The sequence below is a fragment of the Nanorana parkeri genome, unplaced genomic scaffold (genome assembly GCF_000935625.1).
Source record: "Nanorana parkeri isolate BGI_ZX_2015 unplaced genomic scaffold, ASM93562v1 scaffold1080, whole genome shotgun sequence".
In the NCBI taxonomy this organism is placed as follows: Eukaryota; Metazoa; Chordata; class Amphibia; order Anura; family Dicroglossidae; genus Nanorana; species Nanorana parkeri.
Genome location: NW_017307348.1, coordinates 240,950 through 258,954, shown reverse-complemented (window position 1 = coordinate 258,954; position 18,005 = coordinate 240,950). Strand labels below are relative to the sequence as shown.

The 18,005-nt window shown below is 42.9% G+C and overlaps 1 protein-coding gene across 6 annotated transcripts in view; it reads right to left on the bottom strand.

Annotated features, from left to right (window-relative positions):
* The window catches only part of GIGYF2 (GRB10 interacting GYF protein 2), a 105,813-nt gene that overhangs the window by 46,915 nt on the left and 40,893 nt on the right, over window positions 1-18,005 (bottom strand). For 5 of the 6 annotated variants that reach the window (XR_001941790.1, XM_018567659.1, XM_018567658.1 and 2 more), the window contains one exon: window positions 11,025-11,210. The exons of the other annotated variant lie outside the window; for it this stretch is intronic. Coding sequence is in view for 4 of the 5 variants with exons in the window: in XM_018567659.1 (XP_018423161.1) it covers window positions 11,025-11,210 (186 nt within the window). In the remaining variant the exon portion in view is untranslated. The remainder of the gene's footprint in view (window positions 1-11,024; window positions 11,211-18,005) is intronic. 6 annotated transcript variants of the gene reach the window in all.

The window sequence follows — 18,005 nt, the reverse complement described above, 5'->3', positions numbered from 1 at the left end:
GGGGTTTTATATGGTTGGGGATGGTTTGGCATGACTAAAGTGCATTTATTGTGAAATAATTGTGCAACTCATCATAATGCAGAATCAGTGCTCTCACCAGGGGTCTGGAGTTTCTTGCTCTCTACCCAGGCGGCCGGTCACTCCCAACTAGGGCCCCGAGCGGCCCCAGCAAACAGCCTCCTAATATGCCTGATTCGAGGGCTGCCTCTGCCTAATTGTAGCCGGCCTGGATTGCCATCGGGCATAACGAGGCAATCCAAGGAGATGGCTGGCGGCTGCGGCCTGGTCCATGGCCTGGGGGTTGGAGACTCCTGCTTGACAGCATTAAACTTACACTTCTTCGAGACTCTGCCTTAGCTACTCTACAGGTGAGCTTCCAATGTTCCCATAGATATTATTGCTGGTGTGGTGGTAAGTGATGTCCTCCTGGTCTTTATGGTAACTATACCAGTCCTGCACATCAATGTCACATAAAATAAGGTAAAGATGAGGGGGTATATAACAAGTACTAAAGAGAAGGCCAGAAATAAACTAAACTATGTTCCAGGTCTTTACCGAACCTTTGTCATACCAAGAGCAATAAAAACACCCATGTTAACGAGATCTGGAGGGAGGCCGAGTTTAAAATTATGCATAGGGCCTATGTCCCCTACTTTTTGCTGTCTGGGACTTCTTCTCCACGACCGAAAATTTCAAGTTGCCTGAAGTGCTCTCTACAGCGTCCTACTTTGACACATTGTCTGCGGTCCTGCCCTTCGGTAGCCGGTTTCTGGGAGCAAGTACACTCCTACATGGAACATGTTCTTACCTGGGCGCCACCGATTGATCCTATTCTCTATTTGTTTGCATACTTCTCTGCGTCAAAGGATGGATGGGGTCAACACTCATACAAGGGGATGGACTGGATGCATATCTGCCTTCTCACAGCGAGGAGATGCATCATGAGGCAGTCCATTAAGTCACTAGGGATCTACAACTTCTACTCCGTAGGGAAAAACTGGATGCTGAACTTCACAAGGATACTTGTACTAAAACTTTTTCCGCAGATGACTGTTTTCTGGTCAAATCCTTCTCTACCGCTGAAGTAATATCTATTGTAAAACCGTTCCAATATACAGAATGGTATCTGAAAGCGAAGTTGTCAAAAACCTTGGTGGGGCTAGAGGTGGAGTAACCAGCCGGCACTCTTCTTTACTTGATTATTGTACTATCTGGGTCTGTGACCAGTTTTGATGCTATATGCTGAAGCTCTTAGGTCCATAGCTATCTAATAGCTTAATGTCCTCTTTTTTTGTATCCCTCCTTTGTACGTATGACTATTGGACCGCAGAGATTTATCTTTGTGTTGATGTGAAAAATTTTAAATAAACTTTGTTTAAATAATAAAAAAAAAAACACCCATGTTTTGCAAGATCACTGCTCGGATGGACTAAATGCAAGGTAACTGACCTCTCAATTGGCCAACTTCATGTACCCCTACACAGTGACAACTCACTTGCCGCCTTTGAACTGTCCATACTGGCCCCTCTCTAAGAATCTAGTCACAACCGTTTGCTCAGCAGTCAGTTTCGTTTGGACTATCACGAGCCTGTGTCAATTTTACTAGCTTCCTCCCTACCACAGGATTTCACTTCTTACACCCCGAGAGGAGCAGTCATTAGCATCCCTCTCTAACTATCAGTGAGCAGCTTTTTTATTTCCTATTGTCTTCCTATTTCTGTCTGGAGGGGCAAAAATGGGACTAGGCCAGATGCTACTTGGGCTTTGTACACCCGCCTGTACTTGCCAAGTATCAGACAAGGCAAGTCACTGATTCCGCTCCGCTGTGCAATTTTAAATAAACAGGAGCTAAAATAACCACAATATTAATAAACAAAATTATCATAAACATGACATAAAATGGTACAGCATAAAATAAATGGTGCGTAACATAAGGGTGGATTAAGCCTCGTAAGCGTTCTATACTACGATCACTGCAGATTGTCTCCTTTTCTGGACTTAAGCCGTTGGCACTGTTTTATATACTGTTTCTTGCTTTGGATTAACCTCCCTTTACATTTCCATAGGACTGTGTATGCTCCACCCATGTTCAGTGTTCATGCACGAACAGGTTACGACAAACACGGCATTGTGGGGTGAAGAAAGGAGGTGTGCATGCTTGCACCATACCCAGAAATTTTTTTCAAGGGGCAGTTGTGATGCATCAGAGAAGTGGGCAGGCACACCAGTGGTAAGATGTGATACGCAAGGATGCTTACTTTTCTTTTTACCAACATGTTACCGGTTACTTTAAATTGTTAACCTATTCAAACAAACATGCAATTTTTAGGCACGTTAATCTTTGCCATCTGGAATAATAGTTAAAGTACTGCAAATCCCCACCACACTGTAGAATAGCACTACCTCCTGCAAGTATACAGATTGGAATGCCAAGAGCAGAAATCCCTTAGACCCGCAGAACACAGACACAGAGAACAGGACCTTTGGCACGGATTTCGCTTTCTAGAAGAAACAGTAACATAATGATATCCATTCAGTGCAGTTACACAAAACCTTGTCAGGTAATAGAACAACCCCCACTCTTACCATTGTTCCTGAACCCCATCATCTTTCACAAGAGCCCTTTTACTCGCCACTGCACCAATGCCTGATTGTGTGCTTGCTGCCACCGCATACCTCCGCACTCACTACTACAATGCCAACGTGCTTTACGCCACTGCAGTGATGTGCCCTTCCGTGCTCAGACCATTCGACAAACTGGCACACTTTTACTAGTCCTGCCTAAAAGGAAAGATTATTCTATGGCGAGTTGCCTATGAGCTTGAGGAATTTGTGACCAAGGTGCATAAAGTAATTTCCTTTCAATGCGAAACTACAATTTGGTTGCTATCAGCAACAAAAGCAGAATTTTTAGTCCTCAGCAGTTTATCCCAATGTGATCTACGTAGGAAAAAAAAAAAAAACACAGCTTTTTATGCCACTGTGTCAATGCTCATTTGTCTAAAATGTGAAAGACGATCAACATGTGACACTGGAATTAAGTGCCCAGAAAGACGAGCATCAAAGTGGAAGTAAACTGTCCAAACAAAAAACTGCCGACACACTAGAGCTGCAGCTAACGATTATTTTTAAAATCGATTAGTTAGCCGATTATTAAGTTCGATTAATCGGTTAAAAAAATAAAATAGATTATAAAAAATGGCTCCAGTGATGGGACTACTGGTTTGTATTGAGATTGCAGTCCATCACAGGAGCAAGCTTGGAGCGGTGGAAGTAAAAAAGAAAAAAAAAAAAAAAGGGTGGTGTACAATATAGTGAAATGAAAAGGGTAAAATTATACAGCAATCAATGCAGAATGGCACCTGCTATAAAGGACGCCAAAACTCAGCAATAGTACATTATACAGCACAATTTAGCACCATGTGGGGAAAGTGCAGGCTTACCTGAGCAGTCTTCCAGCAACTTGTTTCTGAGATCGGGCCTGTCTGTCGGCGGCTGTCATCTGCCCACACCTACTCCTCCCTACTTCTTCTCCCCGCATCCCTGTGCCAATCGTGGATTTGGGCGGTACGGTGAGCGGGCAATTTGGTTGTGGACAGGAAGTTTTGCAAAATTTTGCCACTGAAATCAGGTGACGAACAAAAACGCAGCCATCTTCCCTGCTCTGACACATGGTCGTGGCTTGCGGTCGAGATCGCGGTCTGATCACAGTTTGATTCGGTTCACGACCGATTCGGTTCGGTTGCTGAATGGGCAACCTAAGAAAGCATTATGTAGCTTTCTAGTTATTTTATTGTTCTCTTTATTGGGAGCCTGTCAGAATAGCTGCTGACTGATTTGTAAGGTATATGCTATGAGGTTGTTATCTATATTCTGCAGCCTATTCTATTCTTCTGTGAAGAAACACATTTCTGGTTAGTGAGTCAGAATGACGGCTCTGGGCATCCGCACATTGAAAATAAGTTGGCACCTTAAAATTTTTGCCCTGAAACGTTACTTTTAAAAGCAGGTCTTTGTGAACACTCAAATCCCAGCACACCATCATTTTATAAATGTGGTGGGAAAGCTCAAGTTAGTCATCTTTAGACTCTGAGCCAAACAAGCCAAATCTCTGCCTGTCAAAGTGCTTATACATAACTAGAATTCCTGCAGTGTGTATGGCAGCATATATAATCCAATGGCAATCAAAGCTGCAACCATTACAAATATTTACATAGATGTATGTGCCTGAGCAAAAATAAAAGACACCAGACCATCATAGTCAGCCTTGCAATTCTCTCCACATAAATAGCTCTGAGGGTGGCAACATTGTGAACACATGAGATTATCTTATATTTGCTTAGACTTTATAAAAAGAGAAGATAAAAAAAACCACAATAAATATTAGCCAAGATCTGCACTGACCCTCTCCCCAGAAAAACACTTCCAATCACAAAACAGAAACTTCAGTTCCCACAGCAATATCACACAGGATCCCAACTAAACGTTGACCAGCAATGCATTAAAGTGCGACTGGTGACCTTTGAAACATCCTTTATACAGTAACTGAAATGTGCTGCATTATGTTACCCATACCAAGGGCCTAAGGCCCATTCACAATATGGGGCACATGTATAAACATTAATGCCGTTTGCTCAGCATTACAGCCACTAGATGGTGCTGATGCTCCTTGGTGCCATCTAGCGATGGTAATGCTCCATAAACGGCATTTGGTCAGCTTACGCTGAGTGGAAGCCCCTATGTGTTGCACTAACACACATGCGTTTATGAGCGGAGGCACACTGTGTTAAGGCAGGCCATTCATTTTGAAGGCAGTTTATTCACCTCAATATCACTGAAGTGTTCATCTCTAGAGTCTCAGATCGTGTTATCTTGACGACACAGGATTATGGGAGGTCTGTTGAGGGTTACTTTTGTGTGTATTCTCAACCTCCTGAACTTGATTTACCTGGAATTTGTGCGTCTTTGTGGGATACCTCAGATGGGATCTGCTATCCATGTGTTACTGTACTGTTATTTTGTCTTGAAAAACTTTTTTTTGTTCTAAAGAATGGGCTAGCAGGTCACCTCAACACACAAAAAATATGTGCCTGCGCCATTTTTTCTCTCTAGGCAGCACACTACAATGCAGAAAGAGTACCAATATGTGTGCTGGCGTGCATGGCTCAGTGTGGTGGGCTGCCTAGGCAATATGAGCACACAGATCTTCATCACCTAGAACAAAGAACTGTGAATGATTGCTAGGACCAACAGGTACATTTTTTAAGGGTATGGACATTATAAGAATTAGGGAGGTTTCACTTTATTTAGAGGGCTGGGGGGTTACTGACCCTTTAATAGTCATTGTAACATGCTCACAGTCAAGGGTGTAGCTAGAGGAATGGCCATGCCACAAAGGAACTTGAATGGAAAAGCAGGGCTTAACAATTCCTCAGGGGGTGAGAAATCCGAAAGTGACGCATGTCAAGGTGGTGACAGTAGACACGGCAGATTTGACAGGCGTGTTGACCTGCTCTCACAAGCACAAAGGAACTTTGTAATCAATGGTTTATAGAGGTAACTAAGATGGTGGATTACATGAAAAGGGGACAGCAGTGGCTTTGCTAGAAAGGTATATGCACTACTGTGCCAATAAAAACTTTTTTTCTGCCCAGAAATGAGGGCCTATTTTGAATGCTTTTGGAAAGAAACCAAAGGCAGACACACACTGCAAGGAGACCTATATCATTCTACTTGACGGGACAGTTTCCATCTATTCCTTCACTGTGTCAAAGGATCTGTCAATAGATGACGTGGCTATGTGGTCAGAACCACGCACAGCCGCGTGAAATTCAAAACACCATGAACCTGCGATGAGATTCACGATTCAGTGGGGGGGTGGGAGGGAGGTGGGTGTTGCAATGTGACCCTGTTTCGGACCCTTTGTCTGCGTGGTTCAAAAACATTGCCATTCCTTCTGGTATGCTGCAAGAACGTCAATGAAGATGGATTTCTGAAGAAATAGATGTGCCAACGACAAATTTTCCGTATGCATTGCTGAGGCACCATACATCAATCCTTTCAGCACCGACTTTAAAAAGGGGCATACCGTTATGGTGTGCAATGGAGATATATTAAAAACATGTTTGGATTCCCTGACTAAGAGTTCGGTTCATCTTTAAACCAAAAAATCTATGCAGTCAGGAAGGAGATGCGGACTAAATAAATGCTTATTTTTATGAAGGATCAGGGCTGTTTCTTAATGCTCAACCATGTGCATGACTCCTGGCTAAAAATGCATTCCTAATATCACACACTTCACCACAGAAACGCTCGCATGTCCAGACAGAAGCCACATACACACTCAAAATACCTTTTACCACACAAACAAGACATTGTCCTTTATCACTGTGTCTTCTTTTGTACCCAGACACCAGGCGTATGACCAACTGACCATCATGCACATCCAACAATAAAGCACTATCCAATGCTTACACTAGGGGATTGATAAATAAACTGACCTGACCAGAAAATCGCCCATCAGTAACCCATTCACCTCGCCATCAGTATACAATGTGACTACAATATTGTTTTTATTTTAAACAATGGTTAAATTCAGTTTTCAATTGGAGTTCTGTTGTAATATTTTGTAACTGTCCATTCTCGGTCTTATCACAAGAGTAGTATTGCCCTAAGCATTAATAAAAAAAGACCTTCATCAAAACCCCTCATATCTACTGAAATGACTGCTCTGGCATGAAGGCGATAAGCTGGCCTCTTCGACAAAAGCAGCCTCTATGCGATTAGAGCTATCCAAATTGAGACTGAATTTCTGAACCCGCAAATGACCTCATTAGCCACGTTTCTGATTGCAGCAGAAAATCCAGCCTGAGACCATCTTCTGAGAGCTGATTCAATCCGAATATACAATGGTCAATATTTTGTCCCTTATAACCAAAAGACCTATATTGGGTAAGTACCTGTAATGAATGCTCAGGGTGCATGTTATACAACTCTCTTTCTGAAAACTATTTTTCTGACTATATGGCACCAATATTTTGCCCCATTCTGGAAGATTTTACTACACGTGTCTGGTACGTCATAGACAAATGTTGCTAGCAGCATTCAAATGTGTTTATGTTTGTGAAGACTGTGTGTAGAGTATGGAGATCTAATAGCACAATTCATAGCCGCCTTTGTCCCTGTTGGCAGGTTTTTCCTCTGGGATATACAGTGAAGGGGGATCTCTTCAAAGGGGGCCAAAGAGCACCGCACATTTAGTAGTATAGGGTTCTCAGATTTATATTGCTGAAGGTGAATGGGTGAATCCCTCTTTCCTTTTGTTATAATGACAGTCATCAGCAGGAGATGAAATGAGGGGAAGTTTCTCTAATGGAGATCCAGGTAATAACCGATAACAAAATGACAGAGTTTCTAATCCTTCCTCACTTAATTCTAAAGTAAAATCATGTAAAACCTTAATACTGAAAAGTTACTTCTAAAGTCCAATCAAACTTTCAGTTTAAATCTGCTAAATACATTCCAAGTGCATTAAAAGAAAATGTCTTCCAGTTCTTTCAGAAGGCAGCTACAGCCTAGACTAGAAGGGCCTTTGCTCTGGGTAGAAGCAGTAGCCTCTCCGCAGAGCTCTGACACACCTTCTGCAGAGTCGGAGCTAGAGCAATCCAATCTAATCTTTACTGATCTAGCCCGCATTTTCACTGAAAATGCTAGGTGCCTGGCTGTCATGCTGATTCTTTGTCTTAAACACTTTCAGAGTCAATGACCCAAAGCAAGTATAGAGATGAACCCTGACACTCACGTGCTGCATTGCTTGTTCTAAATCAGTTACTCAAATACTGAAGACAAAGAGAGCTGGTTAACTAGCAAAATGAGGCTGACAACAGCTTCCATCTCTCTCTTTTTTTTCTTCTACAGTTTCACAAAACACAACTGTCAGTGATACTAAATTGTTTTGGAATATGTAACCGTCAAAGAACCTACAAATCATTCAGTATAAGCAAATTAATGTAACCAGTACCTTCAAAATGCCTACAGGCAATAAGCAGAATAAGCAAACCTTTAGGCCTCATGCACACCAAAACTGCATTGAAAATGCATGCGTTTTAGCCATTGCATTGCGCTTTGCCGCGTTTTTGATGCAGTTTTTTTTTCTCAAAATGCAAATCAGACCATATGTCACTTCCTTCTTCCGGCCACAGCACTTTCCTCCTTCATTTTCTAGCTCAGACATGCTTCCTTTGTTTGAAGGCGTGGTGTTAGTGTTGGCTATAGCCATTCTCACCCAACGTAGGAGGTTATTATAATATTATAATAATAATAATAATAACGTCGTTATTGGGTGCACCCCTTGCTGACGGTCAGAGATATTTGTTTATTAGATTAGCATCCATGTCTGCCATGTTTCCAGAGCTGTTCCATTCCTAATCTCCTCTACCAACTCACAGGAAGTCCCCAGAAGATGACATTACTAAATCTGTGGGTTTTTATTTTTTAGTTGCGTTTTTGATGTGTTTTGATGCATTCCGTCGCAGCTAAAATAGTGCAAGCAGTACTTTTTCTGGCTGCATCGGAAAGGACTAGTCTGGTGTGAACAGAACAACAGAATCCCATTGGAAATCATTGTGCTGCGTTTTTGATGCAGCTCAAAAACGCGACAGACTGCACCTGGTGTGAATGGGCCAGGGTACACACAGGAGTGTATCTACCGCAAGGCAAACTAGGCATTTGCCTAGGGTGGCGCTTTCCAGGGGAGCAGCAGAAAACGATGCCCCAAACCAATGAGGCGGACAGGGCTGGACTTGGGCATAATGGGCATTTGCCCAGTGGGCCGAGGCTGGGTGGAACAGAATCAGGCGGCTGCCTAATGTGACAAACTAGGCGGCCGCAAGTTCCTAAGAGCGGCTGCCTAATTAGAGAGCTGCCCGGTGGAGGGGAGGGCCCTATGAGTTGCGGTCCGGCTGGCTTTGTGCAGGAGGTGGGGTGAAGCAGCGGGTGGCTCGGGGCTGGCCATAGCATGTGATCTTATGGCAGGATGTCCCAGAAGCAGGCTGGGGACTGCAGTGTATTCTGTTGGTACTGATGGCACTTCGAGCTGCAGGTAAGAAAAGCAGCACATGTATGCAGGAAAAGTCCTCCTGAGACCCTGCACAGCTCACCATAAACCCTGCACAGCTCTCCTGAGACCCCATACAGCCAACCTCAGACCATGCACAGCTCTCCTGAGACCCCGTGTGCGCTGTATCCAGTGACTGACAGGTTGCACAAAATGTAATAAACAGGATGGGGTGGGGCAAATTTAGATTGAGGGGGTGCCGGAGTTTAGTCTTGCCTAGGGCAGCACAAAACCAAAATACACCACTGCTGTACACAATGAGTGAACTTCAGCCGATTCAGCAGGAATTGGCGGGCATTCGCTGTGTTGGTGACTCTATTACATCAGCGGAAATTGATTAGATTAACTTTTGCCGAAGGAACATGTCTGTTAATTAGGGCTGCACCGATATATCGGCCGCTGAAACATATCGGCCGATAATGGCACTTTTGGCATAATGCCGAAATACCATTTTCTGGCCGATATAGTGGTGCATCTATTCTTGCTCTCCTTCCCGCTGGGCGCTGCTCTGTGTCCCAGCTTGGAGGAGAGAAACAGTCACAGGCGGCCGAGCGCTGCGGGAGAGCACTGTGAGCGGCCGGCGTCTCTCCTCCCACACTGCTCAGCCTCCTGTCACGGATCAGGGGAGAGCGGTGTGGGCGGAGATGGCCAGCACTGTCACAGGAGGCTGGGCTCTGCTCGCTCAGCCTCCTATGAGAGTGCGTCAGGAAGGAGAGCGGGAACAAGCAGTCAGTGATGGCTGAGTGTTTGTTTGTAAATAATTGAGGACATTGTGTGTTTACTATATCCTCAATTAGGAATGAATGGGAAGTGATCTACATCACCTCCTGCTCATTCATGATTGTGGATCTAGTAAACACACAATGTTCTCATGTTATGAATGAACAGGAACACTCGGAGGATTCCTGTTCATTTATAACAGGGGCTGCAGAAATAGAGATTGAGGACTCGGTGTCCTCAATCTTCTAACATTTTCGGTCTGACTTTTTTAGTTTCAGTTTTGAAATTTTAATTTTGGTGCACCTCTACTGATGATCTTTGGTCAAAGGTGCTTGCAGCCAATCAAGTATTCTGACAGAGGTCGGGAGTTGCTGTCAAAATACAATGCTCAGTGGGGGAGTCGTCTATCCACGCTGATCGGCGTGGATGGAGGAATGTTATATTTTCTTCATTCAGCCAGCAGGTTGAACGAAGAAAATAGAAGCGTGTATACTTGACTTACTAGGCCTACCCTATGTAAATAGCAATATGCAGTAGACATACCAGTCATGACTATTCACGGTCTGAATGCTGCAAGGTCATTGTTATATAAACTGCCTTACTAAATAAACTCAGACCGGAGCATTTACGGGAGCAGGCTCTCTCTCTCCCGAAGCGCACTGCATGTTCGTTGGGACCTGAGTCTTCATAGACTATCTGATTTTAGGTCAGATTTTCTCTGTTGTTCCCTACATACAGTTATTGGGAAACAAAGTTCTACAGCAGTGCACAATCAATGTTTAGGGAATGTCAACTCCCCCAAACACTTCTGTCCAAGCTACTGTATTTGCCATTTCCCTCAGCTACTGTCTTACAAATTTCTCTCATTGTAAGAAACACTGAAAAAAAAATCCAGACACAGCTATGGCTCTGCAATGCACCGTTATTTCTACATTAGCAGGAAAATAAAGTGAACTTTGTGGTTTTCCTCTTGTGTGTCAATGTCGAACACATTCCTCACTTTACAAGCTTTGCCGAGAGCTATATCAGCATGTTCTTTTAAAGCATAAGCAGCTAATTTCATGGTCACTGACACTTGACCTCACCGCACATCAATAATAGACTGCGCCAATGCTGTGTTGAGACAGGTGCTCATATGGCCGTATACATTTCTCACAGCTTGGTTGTTTCTGCAGCATTCTCTACTCACCAGGACTATGAGAGCGCCATCGCTCTCCTTCTCTTCTGGGTGCTGCCGTCCTCCAAACTCCACCACCTTCTTCTTCCTCACCATTTAATTCTTCCCGCAAGCTGCGCCAGTTCCCACTTTCAAAGCGGACAAACTCGTGCTTTCTCACAGCGGGTGCAGCACCTCCTTCTTCAAATGTGGGCCGCACTGAGAAGGTTTAGGGGAGAATTAGTACTAATAACAGAAATTCAGATCTCATTATATAGTAGGCCAGGGAACATAAATCTAGCCTTATAGAACTAGAGCAGAAGTAAATCACACCAAACCAAAACACTTTAGCTACAAATGACTTGCATTCATCACAAAAAAGATTTGATATTTATACAAGAACTGTGCAATGCTAGTATCTATATAAATAATTGTACAAAAAGCAGTCCCTGATAATTGTAACATTATCCCCGATACACTTCCCTGTGAAACCAACACTTGTTTAAGTTACTTGTTATCTTAAAGAAGAACTCTGTGCAAATAAAATATTAACCCTTACAGTGGGGCTACCTGTACTGCAAGGGTTAAGTGCTCCTTTTGTCTAGCGAGCTAAAATCACAGAAACATACTTGCCCGAACCACGATCCCGCCTGGCTGCTAGAACAGCCCCATTAACCTTGCTCCCCCGGTCCACTGAGTCATCACGTCCAATACAGTCTATAGGACGTGAGGATGCCGAGGGGCAATCCATCGCTGGAGTAGAAGAGACAGGCTGAAGGAACCAGTGTAGAGGCCAGCCTGGATCATGGTTCTGGCGAGCACTTAACCCTTGCAGTGCGGGGGTTTCCCACTACAAGGGTAAATATTTTATTTGCACGGAGTTCTCCTTTAAAGTTAATTTGTGCTGCCAATGCAGGGCAAAGCAACAAATTAACTTTAATGCAGACCTCCACAGATGCACATATTTATCTTGCTTTTAGTCTACCACCACTCCGTTCTGCTAGGAAGCCCTCTGTGACCAGAGTTGCAGCTTACCTAGGGTTATGGACTTCTCTGTGCCAGGTCTGATTGGTCGACCACAGTAAAGGAGATGGGGGGAGCAAAGGAAAGGTAAGTATAAATTGCTGGGTTCAGGTAAACGTTTAGATGTTTCAACGCTGCACCAACTTTTTTAATTTAATGCACACGTCCACACAGGGACCATGGGGAACAAAAGTAGCCCCCCTCCAGAAGGAAGGACAGTGTCAGCACCAATTCAGAGATGATTTGAGGATCTTCAGCCGAGTGATACACAAGTAAGATACATTTTTGTTCGCATTTAAGGTACTTGAATGTATTTTAAGATTTAACTCCGGAGTTAGTGTTATTTTAAAGAACTCTAACAAATGTAAAAATTAACCCTTGCAGTGGGGCTACCCCCGCACAGCAAGGGTTAACTGTTCGTTTTGGTCTGGGGGATAAAATAAAGAAAACATACTGACCTGATCCCCGCTGCCTCTTCTCCCCTGGGTCCCTGAGGTCTAAGGACCCATGATGTCATCATGTCTAAACGTGAGGACGCCGAGGGACATTTCACTGCCAGAGCAGAGTGGGAGAGCGCTCACCATTGCACAACTAAGGATCAGGTGAGTATATTCCTTATTTTAGCCCCTAGACCAAAACAAGCCGTTAACCCTTGCAGTGCAGGAGAAGCCCCACTGCAAGGGTTAATTTGTACATTTGCTGGAGTTCCCTAAAAAAGAACAACTTTCTATTCATTAGAAAAATGGCAAGGCGGCAATTGTAATTCATTAACAAAGTTTTCACTGCGTCATCTATTTGGCATGCATGCTCCTATATAAGGTGGATCCTATTTTCTGACCAGAATCTGGTCAGAACAGGAATCAAACACTCTGGAATCCGCCCAGGACTCATTAGTGGGGCATTTTTGGCCTATAGCCAAGAAAGCTGTTTATGGAGAAAAAAAAAAGAAAAAACTAAAAAAAAGAGTGTGTGAAGTGGTCTGCAGGAGGGGAGAACACAGGGTCAGGAATTCTGTCTGGGTAATGTTTATGGTAGACCTGTTCACCTGTTCATTGCTGGCCATTCAGACTGCCTATCTCAATGATCACTCCCTAAAGACATGTACATAACTACATACAGCTCTAGTATGTATGTAAAGCTGAACAACAAGCTTCTTAATGCTCCCTTTTGGTCTGCTAAGTGTATCTTTTAAAGTGTTTTGTCTCATCAGCCGAATAATTGAAAAAGAAAACCTGCACCTTCTCACAAAAATCTTCTTCCTGTACTTTCTGCCTGTGCACAAGGAGGGGTTATGGAGATGAGAAGGGGAAGGAGATGGAGAGGTCCATGCTCCTTGTAATGCATCACACAAACTAGGCAGAGGTGACAACATGGAGGGTTGACATTCAGAGCTGAAAATACTGAGAATTTATCCACACTGGTGAAGCTGCTCATGGCAACCAGTCAGCTTCTCTCTTTCGTTTTTAAAACTTAACTGAACTAACTGAAGAGAGAAGCTGATTGGTAGCTATGGACAACTGCTCCAGATTTGATGAATTTCCCTCACTGTGGTGTCATGTCAAAGAGGAAACTAGGGGAACATCATATTTCTGCTAAAATCAACAATTACATTTCTGTATTTTTAGTGAGTTTAAAGTGACAAAACACAAGGATGTGTGTGTGTGTGCGCGTCTTCCAGAGATGTATGAAATAGGTGGAAAGTGTTAGAACCCTTGTCAAGTTTGGACTGCTATCCAGGGGCTCATTTAGAAAGATTTCCCCTCACTTCCTGTCCTGCTGATAATGGTTTACCAGACAGGAAGTGAGGGCAAACCTCCAACAGAAGGGGGTGTGGAACTCCTATCTCCCGACGCCCAAGACATGCAGTTTCAGGCGCCAGGCGAGTCGTTCTTTTGCACATTTAGCCCTGCTTCGGGCAAGCAGAGCTAAATGTACAGGTTTTTATACAAGTGATCTGATTAGATCACTTGTATGAAACGAACAGCGATCTTGTTCAGGGCCCATCATAATTTTCCTGGCCAATCATAATCAAGACAGCAAAACATTGAGCTGGACTCTCTGGCAATCAGGAAGCCGGGTGGCTTTGTAAAGATCAGGATTCAGTAATGCTCTTCAAACGGCAAAGGGACCACTAAATTACCAAGTGACTAAACAGAATAGGTACAAACTACTAGACAACTTGACCTTCCAAAACACAAAAGTCTGTTTGTTGAAGACTTATGATTCATATTTGTAGTCCTCTATAGCCGTTCCCATTCTGCATTCATTGCTGTATAATTTTACACTTTTCATTTCACTATATTGCACACCACACTTTTTTTTTTTACTTTTTTTTACCACCGCTCCAAGCTTGCTCCTGTGATGGACTGCAATTGCAATACAAACTAGTAGTCCTATCACTGGAGCCATTTTTTAAAATGTATTTTATTTTTTATCTGATTAAACGATTAATCGAACGTAATAATCAGATAACTAATCGATTTTGAAAATAATCGTTAGCTGCAGCTCTAATTCACTTCTTCAGAGCCTTAAGCTGGCCATACATTGTAATATTTTCTTTGTTCAACCCGCGGGCTGATTGAAGAAAATATAACAGATTCCTTCATTAATGTTTACTAGCGTTGACCGAGGAAACTCCGCTGCCTCCATCGTATTCTGACAGCGGCGGCTGCTTGCTTTGCTCGTTCGAAGATTTTCCAACCAGCTCCTTCGATCAGCTGATCAAGGGATGCCGGACGAAAGGGTGCCGACAGTGGCACCCACTGAGAATTTTGCCCGCATCATGAAAGACCTGATGAAATTTGCATAGTGTATGGCCAGCTTTAGCGGCTCATTTATAATGGAGAGCAGATATTGATGTGTGCCCTCCGTTTTATTCCTCAGTACTGCTTAATATCATGACTTGCCCATTCATAAAATGTATCCTGTGGCGTTTTCTCTGTTTTAATGCAGCAGAGAGGACTTTGTAATTGCAGGTGAGTCGGTCACGTGCTTGGGCTTTTTCATTTAATAGAGGCTTCAGAGACCAAAGGCTAGGAAAATTGCTGAACATATTTATAAAGAACATTTCTGTGGTTTATAAATGTGCAGTAGTTTTGTAAAATTAATTTTTTTAAAGCAACAGTCGGGTCATGTAAGCCATTATCAAATCGGCCTGAGTGCAAAAAGAGAACTCTGGTCTTTAATTTTATTTAGATATACAAATGAAAAATCAGTTTAAAGCCAACTCCAGTCAAATATTTTTTTGTAGTTTTAAATAGAATCTTTGCTTTGTGTGTCCCTTTTGGGTAGATTGGCCCCTACTTCCTGTTTTGACACCCATCATATGGAAATGGTGTGTGGAGGAATTTCTCCAACTGGGACACGAAAAGTAGTTCTGACTTAAAAAGCATTCTACCCCACTTCTAAGAAGATAGTTTCACTGCCGTCACTGGCCTCAAAGGGAACATTTCTTACGATGCCCTATACTGCCTAACAAACAGGAAGGGACAGGAAATCTTCACAGTGGGCCACAGACAGCACAAACTTTGAGTGAAGGTTTTGGCTGGAACATAGCTTTAATGGTATGTGTTAATCTACTAAAAATGGTGTTACTATGCATAGTTTATAATTATACATTTACATAAGCAGGCTCTGCTTCATGCTTAGTAGTGCTGCACAATGGATGTGCCTTGCTAATTCTATTATTACAAATCTACCAGACAAAGTCTGTCTTGTTTTAAAAAATGCTCTTAGAAGCCAGAGACCACAAACCATTTAGGTCACAAAATGAAGCTCGGAAACAGCATGTGTTTATTCATGGCAATAAATAGGTACTTTTTTTTTTATCCAAAATCAAGCGATTCACATTAGGTCCACTTCAAGTAGAAGGAGCTTCTCAAGCAATAGAAGTGAAACTTCGTTGTAGAATGAAAAACACCATTTTATTCAGTTTAGATGTTTAAATGAAAAATGTTTTGATAGAACACCGGCTGATTGAAGCCAGGAGAAGATCACTATTAGACAATGCCCGAATTTGGATCGGGTGTTCCCCCAGTGTGGTGGTCCAACGCTGCAGCACAGCCAAAGGAAGTTACATTGGTAAATAGATGTGGCACAAGCCTGGCTATCTTATGTGCACGGTTGTTTCAATCTTTTGTCAGGTAAAACCATTTTAAATCTGTCTATATTTCTGCGTTCAATGCAATGTTGTCTCATACCACCACCAAGTAATAGATTCTTAGTTTTTGTTTGAACAATCCTAAACCTTTGAAGGGGATTTCTGGGTTTTTCGGGAAAACTCTATCATTCCTCATATAGTGGCCACTGCCTCTACAATCCAGACTCTGGCTATTCTTCAAAACCTCAGGTAATGTTTTGCTCTGTCCGCTACTTATATTGCAGGGCACTTTTTTTTACTCGCCGGCACAAGAGGCTGGACAAGAAAATGAACGCTACTTTGGCTTAACAATAAATACATTGGAAGACCTCCAATAGGCAAGACAAAGGATATTACATTTAACTATAGACATGATGAGAAAAGTCAGATATGTGGATATGATCTGACCAGCAGAAGATCAATTCTTATATCAGTGGGGGAAGTGGCATACACTTCCAGCTCAAGGGCAACAGCAGCAAGAACTGGTTGACGTTCATGTTAAGTAAATGGGCACATTAAAAATAACTGGTATATTAATATCAGTGCCTGATCCTGCAGATTTTGGAAGGATCAATATATAAATTAGAATACCTATAAGCACACCTTGAGACCTTTACCAACTCTCCCAGTCAATAGAGCTATTGGGAAGGCACACCAGTAGAGACATTATTGTTGCCAGGCAAAGCTGGTGCCAGGAATATTTATAGAACACACAAACTGCTTGAGAAATGTTAAGGATCATGTTTATGTGGCTGCTGGGCATCTAAGAGATTGTTAAAAGTATTTGCCAACATCTGACCTCCTTCTGCCTGAAGAGGACAGACTTGGAGGAGAGGCAATAAACCAAATGTGAATGTTTGGCAAGAGTAGAGGTCATGTGGCTACTCTAAATTATATATTCAATGGGGAGGGATTAATAAATCTGCAAGAAGATACACAGCATAGCGCCCAGAGAAAACCGCTCCTGATAAGCATTAAGAATAAACTGACTTGCTCAGGGAATAGTACCTTCTTTAACCCAATAACAATGAAACAGAAGATGTGACAGCACATGAGCATGGGCACAACTTAAGGTGCTGAATGCTGAGAGGGTTAAACCACTGATTATTGCGGTTTCAAGTGGTTAAAGCTATGGAAGGGGTACTTGCGTAGCTTCTCCAAACACGGTTTGCTCTGGGCATGCACTGACGTGCCACTGGCAGCAGGAGGTTCAAACTTTGGGCAGGACGACAGAACAGAAGCACTGAGGGGGGTGGGATTTGGGTCATTACTTTAATATTCAGCACCACAGGCCTGAAGACGGCTTTGCTCCTCCAAGAACAATGAGGCTCTGTTCTCTACAATCCGCTTAACTGGACAGAGGTGAGCAAAGTCCAGTGGAAAACAAGTACCCACCACCTCCAAAATGCACACAACTAAAGTGCTGGGTCTTCACCCCATCCCCCACGGACAACCTATGACAGTTCTCAAAACAAAATTGCCAGTTCTTGGCACACACCTCCATGACCCATGATAGAGAATATACACGAAAGGGGACAGACCAAACAGAACACAATTGTTCCTGCAAATGAAGGTTGTAGAAAGTAACTCAGCATGCATTCCCGGTGACTTTTGACCTTCACACCGTAGGACATTTCTGCCAAACAATAACCCCCGCCTCTCTGATGGTACTGAAGACTTCTACGAAGTGAGCCTAACACAAGGTGATTGAAACTATCAGACACATATTCAGCAACAAAGGGCTGAGATCTAATTTTAAACAGTGGAACAAATCAGTGTGAACCTTTTTTGCAGCTTGAACATGACATTGCTATATATATATGACACATGACATTGCTATATATATATATATA